The sequence below is a fragment of the Numenius arquata genome, chromosome 24, assembly GCF_964106895.1.
Source record: "Numenius arquata chromosome 24, bNumArq3.hap1.1, whole genome shotgun sequence".
Classification (NCBI taxonomy): Eukaryota; Metazoa; Chordata; class Aves; order Charadriiformes; family Scolopacidae; genus Numenius; species Numenius arquata.
Window position 1 is genome coordinate 368543 of NC_133599.1, and position 5949 is coordinate 374491.

Genomic DNA, 5949 nt, shown 5'->3' on the forward strand with positions numbered 1-5949 from the left:
AGGGCTGAACCACTTTAATGATCAAACATGGGTTTTTTGTCTATGTGTTTGTCACCAAATGAAGATAACGCTGTTCTGCTTTATGGGTGTTATTCAAATGATTAATTGGTTGATGTTTCTTGAAGTGCTTTGAAGATGTGGAGTGCCAGATAAGTGCTGTGCTCTATAAGCTGATCAGGGCTGCAGTTATTTTTCCATTTTGCTTTTCATTCCCAAAGTGTTCACAAAAAACAAATTTCACATGAGCATGTGGCTGCTGGAGGCACTTGTCATGTTGGGACTTTTGCGCGCCCTCGTACCCGCGACTCCCGGTGTCAGTAAACGTGTCCCAAAGGAGAGAAGCCAGACCCCCTGGCGCTCGCAGGGCCCCGCTGTGCCCCCGCTACCCGGCCCCGGTGCAGGGGCACATCCCGCCGGCGCAGGCGGCAGCAGCCGCCCCGAGAGAGAGACCCGGCACGGGCGCTCCGAGGGGGCCCTGGGCAACGCAGGCCAGACCCCCCGGCACAGCGGCTCCTTGCCCCTCCTGCCTGGCAGGACAGAGCCCAGTGAGCCAGGTTTTCTAAAGAGATTAAAACACCGGACGAGCACGTGGTGCTCGGCACAAGCAGGACTCCGGATGCTGCTGTCAGCGGCCGTGCCCCGTCCCGCTCGTGCCCCGGCGAGCACCTGCATCTCAGGGGAGCAAGTGGCAGATTTTGCAGGGCTTGTTTTGGGTTAGAATATGGTTTGTGGTGCAGAATCATTACTGCCCCATCAATTTTAATTCAAGCCTGAGAAATCATTGGCATAATTATTTACAACTGTGCAATTTCTGAAAATTATATTTCTGTTACTGGAGTTATTGATCTTGAAAAGGGCTATAAATTAACTTGACAGTTCACATAGTTCTTCACACTTGGATAATTTCTCTGCTTGACTTGCACTGTGTGTTGAACTTTAAGCACCATCCAATTACAGTCATTCAAAGTGTGTATTTAAACATTTTTCTCATGCAACCAAAAGATATTTTAATTATAACACAGAAGAACTTGAAGCAAATACCAAGTCACCTCCACATGGCAGGACATCTTGCCTGGAGGTGGCCGCAGGGGGATGCGGAATGGCTTTCTGGCAGCGTGGGGGTGGCACGGCCATGCCACACCTCTGGGAGGGCAGGTGGCCCTGGGAGCCCCCTGGTAGCCCCAGGGCCTCTCACCCGGGAGGGGGACCTTGTGCCGGCACCAGGAGGATGCGACCCCCTGGTCTGACCAGGTCAGCGTTTGTCCCCAGAATTGGTCTCTGATGGGAAAAAGGATGCTTAACAACACACAAACACCTCACAATTCACCCTCTCTGCTCTCAGGACACTGTGACAGGAACAAACTACAGCAAATCTGCGTTTCTGGGGGCCCATGGCATCTCTGGCCAGAAATGGGAAAAATCCTTGCCCTCCAGGGCAAGTGGCACATGTGGGATGGTTGCTGCTGGGTAATGCGGTGTGGTGGCCATGCGGGGCTGTGCCCATGCCCAGCAGTCGGGGATGGGGGGGTCTCGAGCCCTGGCAGCGCCGGAGCTGCCGTCCTGAGGGCTCCCAGCGCCTGCCCTGTCCTGCCCCATCGCCGCGGGGCTGCCGCCGTGGCGTCGTGACACAGGGACGGGAAGGGGCTGGGGGGACCCAGGGCCTTATGGAAAGGGTTTGTGGCAATACTGCAGCTGCAGGGGAAGATGGCTGTGCTTCATCAGATGTGAACTCAGAAAATCAGCAACATCTGGTGCCTGCTGGCTAGGCTGTCTCCCCGGCATGCGAGGAAAATCTCCAGTTGTCCTCTCAGATTAAGGGATTTTGCTATTTGCTCATAGTTTTGTACATGCAAAACAGGCTGGCCCTGGCCAGGCTCTGAGGTCCCCTTGTGCCAGCTCAAAGCCCCAGCTGAAATCCCTGCCTGAAGCCCCTGCCCAAAGCCCAGCCCAGCCCCTGCGCCCAGACCCCAGCCCAAGGAGCCACCTGTGCTGGCTGCTCAGGCCACCCCACCCTTGGCAGGTGTCTTTTGGGGTGACTCTGGGGCAATGTGGAGCTTGCAGCTCTGACTGCCTGGCCCCAGCGCCCCATGCTCCCCCCAAGCAGGCAGCTGCAGCTCGCTGCATAGTATTTATTCGTTATATCACAGAGGAGAAAAATCTTGTTAAGTTAGTCCAGGTTTCTGCAGGGTGGTCCTGGGCAGGGATGCCTCGTGCTGGTGGGTGGAGGGGGCAGGGGTCCAGCATTTCATCATTTCACAGTGACGGGAGACAGGGCAGAGATGCCGTCCCACACTGGGGCCAGCTGTGCCCCATGGGGTGAGATGGGCAGAGCCACACTTGCCTGGGTGAAGTGGCCAGACGTGCGAGGACACCCTGCTCTGGCCCTCAGACCTCCAGCTTCTTCTTCATCTCCATGCGGTAGATGATCTGGTAGCCGTCGTCCCAGGCGTAGATCTGCCTCTCCCGGGGGCTGTACTTCATGCCGGAATGGGAGCCGTAGCGCTTGGGGAAGTAGACGAGGGAGGCGTCCTCGGGGGCCAGTGTGCCGCTGACGTCAAAGACGCACTGCACGCGGGAGCGGCTGGGCAGGCGGGTGTTGTAGACCACGTGCAGTGCCCCGCACACCACGAAGGCGCCCTCGGCATTCTCCCGCGGACATGGCGTGTCCCACATCTGCTCGATGTCCAGAGAGGTGGGGTCCAGCTTAGCCAGGCATATGTTCTTCTCGTCCTCCTTGGTGGCGTAGATGGCCCAGAGCCCCTCCTCGTCTGCCGCCACCTCGATGTAGGTGAAGGGGGAGAGCCCAAAGACAGGTATTTGCTCCTCGGCCGGGAACACCGAGCTGTCCACCACCGTCTTGTTGGCCAGGTTAAACTTGATCACCTGGAAGGGGCCCTGCTGGCGGATGTAGTAGAGGTGCCCATCATAGACGAGGTGCCCGGTGCCCACCCAGGGGTAGGGCAGCTTGATGCGGGCGGCCTTGCGGGTGGCGGAGAAGAGGGTGAACTCCCGCATGCGGGGGAAGACGTACACCGTGTCATTGGCAGTGCCATCGAAGACATAGATCTTCTCGGAGTTCCCTGCGGCATCCTTGGTCCAGAGCCCCGAGGTGCTGCCAAAACGTTTCAGGATCTTCATGGCTCTGATGCTCGCAATGGTGTCACTGCAGTCTGCAAGAGCGGGGCAGTGGTCAAAGCCTGGAAGCCACCCAGCCCTGCAGCGGGGACTGCTCCCACCCTGTGCTGGAGTCACACAGGTCCCGCTGCGTCCCACCCCAGCGCTCAGGCAGCTGCTGAAGCTGCCCTCAGGCAACCTTGCTGAATAGGTTGCAGTGCTGTCCCTGGTGGCATTGAGAAGTCCCCTTGTGCACCTGTGCCACGGGCAGGGGAGGCCACTCTCACCCCAGCCCTGCTCCAAGGGCTCTGGAGAAGCCCAAGGCTCTGGCCTGGGGCTCGGATGCGGTTCCCAGGCAGCTCTGGGGATGCAGGATTTTGTGCCAGAGACACCCGAGAGCTGTCCTGCTGGGACTCAATGCCACAGCATGTGGCAGGGGAGGCCTGGACCTGGGTGGGATGGGAAGGCAACCCCACACCCGGGACCGTCTCCCCAGGGAGCCCCTCACCTGTCAGTTTGGTGTACTTCTCGTTCTTCCTCTGCTTGGCTGTGGCCACCTGCTTCTCCATCAATGTCTCGTCCACCTCCACGCAGGGCGGTGCGGGGTTCTGTGTCTCCAGGTAGTCCACCTCGCGCTCCAGGCGGTCCACACGCACCGCTGCGCTCTCTGCCTCCGACCGCATCGCCTCCCGCTCCTTCTCTGCTGTCTCAAGCATCCCCAGCACCTGGTTCTTGAAGTCACGCAGCTCCGTGGAGTAGCGGCTGCTCTGGTCGTGCCACTGGGAGATCCTCTCCTGGGGTGGCCAAGGGGACACTGAGGTCTCTGCACTTCACAGCCTGTCTGTGGCAGCCATCCCACTGCCTGCACATGGCTGTGGGAGCCCCCGAAGACATGCGGCACCGCAGCCCTGGTGCCTGTGTCTCTGGGTCCCATCCTGCCATGTTCCTGCACCCACGATGCTCCCAGCCCTGTGATGCCCCTGCTCCCGCGATCCGCCCGTCCCATGGTGCTCCCATTCCCATCACGCTCCCGTCCCCATGCTGCTGGTGTGGGGCCATGCAGGGCCCTGGCAGGCGGAGGCTGGGACACCCCACGCCAGCTCTGCTCTGCCCCGCTCCCAACTCCTCCTTCGCCCTGGGCCTGCTCCGGGGAAGAAAGGCCTGGGACCCTGTGGCGGGGCGAAGTGGGGCGATGTGGGGCCCTACCTCTAGGAGGGTGAGGCGCCGCTCCACGTACTCCATGAACTGCTGCTGCTGGGCGCGGAGAGCCGTAGCGAGGAGAGGCAGGAGGAGCAGGCAGCGCCAGGGCCCCATGGCCGTCAGAGAGTGCAGCCTCCACCTCAGTGCTCAGGAATGCTCCGGCCTCTGCAGCCCTGATTGAATCCAGATGTGAAGAGGGGAGGAGAGGCTGCTCCTTCCCCGCAGACCAGCCTGAGGCGCCTTAACCCCTTCGTGCCCCGCATGGTGTCCACACCAGCCCTGCATGGCGCCAGGAGCTGTGGGGCCAGGGCAGGGGCCTGAGGACAGTGGGAAGCGCTGCAGCAGCCCGGGAAGGATGTGTCCTCTGCCGCCAGGGACAGCACAAGTCACAGTGGGGACAGCCCGGGGGACAGCGTGGGGCTAAGCTGGGCCTGGTGCGAGGCTGTGGGCACAGACGCAGCCCTGACTCCTGGCCAACAGAGATGCACGAGGCAGATGGCCAACCTCAACTTGCCTCGGCCTTGGCCACATGCCACGGCAGGGGGAGTCCAAGCTGGGGCAGCACTGTGGCCACCAGCCACCCAAGCCTGTGGCACCCCCTGTCCTGGCTGCTGAGCGGGGAGCTTGTGCCTGCCCCCACCTCACACCAGAATCCCGTGGGTTCCCCCACGCAGAGCCCTTCTGGCCCAGCAGCTTGGCTGCCTGCAATTTTGGGGCTGTTTGCTCAGCACCGGCTCCTGAGGCTGCCCAAGCACCAGTGTGGAGCCGCATGGCAGATCCTGCAGTGCCGGCCGAGTGACGGGGCAGGGCCCCGTTGCAGCGGGAGGGAGGGACAGAGGCCGCAGTGCTGTGCCCAGGGGCAGCCAGGCCTGCGGTCGTGCCCGTGTCCCACCCAGTCCCGTGGGTGCTGCCAGACCAGCCACTGCCCGTGGTTTTCCCTGGCTCTGCCGCTGCGGATCTGCACGGCTGATGCTCGGCCACATCCATGCGCAGGGCCACGGTGCTGCGTGCAGGGCGAGTGTGCCATCTAGTGCTCCCGCATCCTGCACCCGCATCCCGCGGGGCTGGCACAGCGCAGGGCGCCCGAGGAGGCTGCTGCGCTGGCAGGGTTTGGGCTCAGCCCAGCACCTCCCTGCTGCATTTCACATGAGGAGAGCCGGGGTGCCAGCAAACACAGCTCGCCCAGGTGTCGGGGTGCATCTCCGCCTGCCCAGGGTATGGACGCTGAGCACAGCAGTGCTCGGCCCTTCAGTGCTTGTGGGGCCATTGGCTGAGCCCATCCCCAGCACCAAGTGCCATCGGGAGCTCAGCCCACCCCGGCGATGGAGCACCTTTGGGCAGACACTTGTGTCTCGTCTCTTGCCCTGCTCCTGCAGGATTCACTCTGGGCTGTGCCAGGGCATGGAGGCTGCTGGGTCCGGGGGTCCCTGGGTGCCGCGGGGGGTGCAGAGTGTCCCCCGCAGCCAGGGACTCACTCCAGGCCGGGGCCTTGGCAGCCGTTTCCTTCCACGACTGCCCCTGCGAGGACAGGGCATCTGGGAAGAGCCCTTCACTCTCGTCTCCCCCGCCATCCAGCCCAGAGGCTTTCTCTTTTCCACTCCCTTTAACAGACCAAGTGACCAAATGAATAGAGTA

At 61.6% G+C, this 5949-nt stretch overlaps 1 protein-coding gene across 1 annotated transcript; it reads right to left on the reverse strand.

The window, feature by feature from the left end:
- Positions 1-796: 796 nt before the first annotated feature.
- On the reverse strand, positions 797-4474 carry OLFML3 (olfactomedin like 3). The gene is made up of 3 exons (XM_074163449.1): positions 4321-4474; positions 3623-3908; positions 797-3170 (listed from the first exon to the last, which is right to left on the reverse strand). Exons 1-3 carry the CDS (start codon positions 4426-4428, stop codon positions 2386-2388), a joined length of 1179 nt encoding a protein of 392 aa, XP_074019550.1. The 5' UTR covers positions 4429-4474; the 3' UTR covers positions 797-2385.
- Positions 4475-5949: the final 1475 nt, after the last annotated feature.

Coding starts and splice junctions, on each gene's coding strand:
- OLFML3 (XM_074163449.1), bottom strand. CDS start 4,428: ATGGGGCCCTGGCGCTGCCTGCTCCTCCTGCCTCTCCTCGCTACGGCT. Junction 3,909..4,320: donor GGCGCCTCACCCTCCTAGAG/GTAGGGCCCCAC, acceptor TGGCCACCCCAG/GAGAGGATCTCCCAGTGGCA. Junction 3,171..3,622: donor GAAGTACACCAAACTGACAG/GTGAGGGGCTCC, acceptor CCGCTCTTGCAG/ACTGCAGTGACACCATTGCG.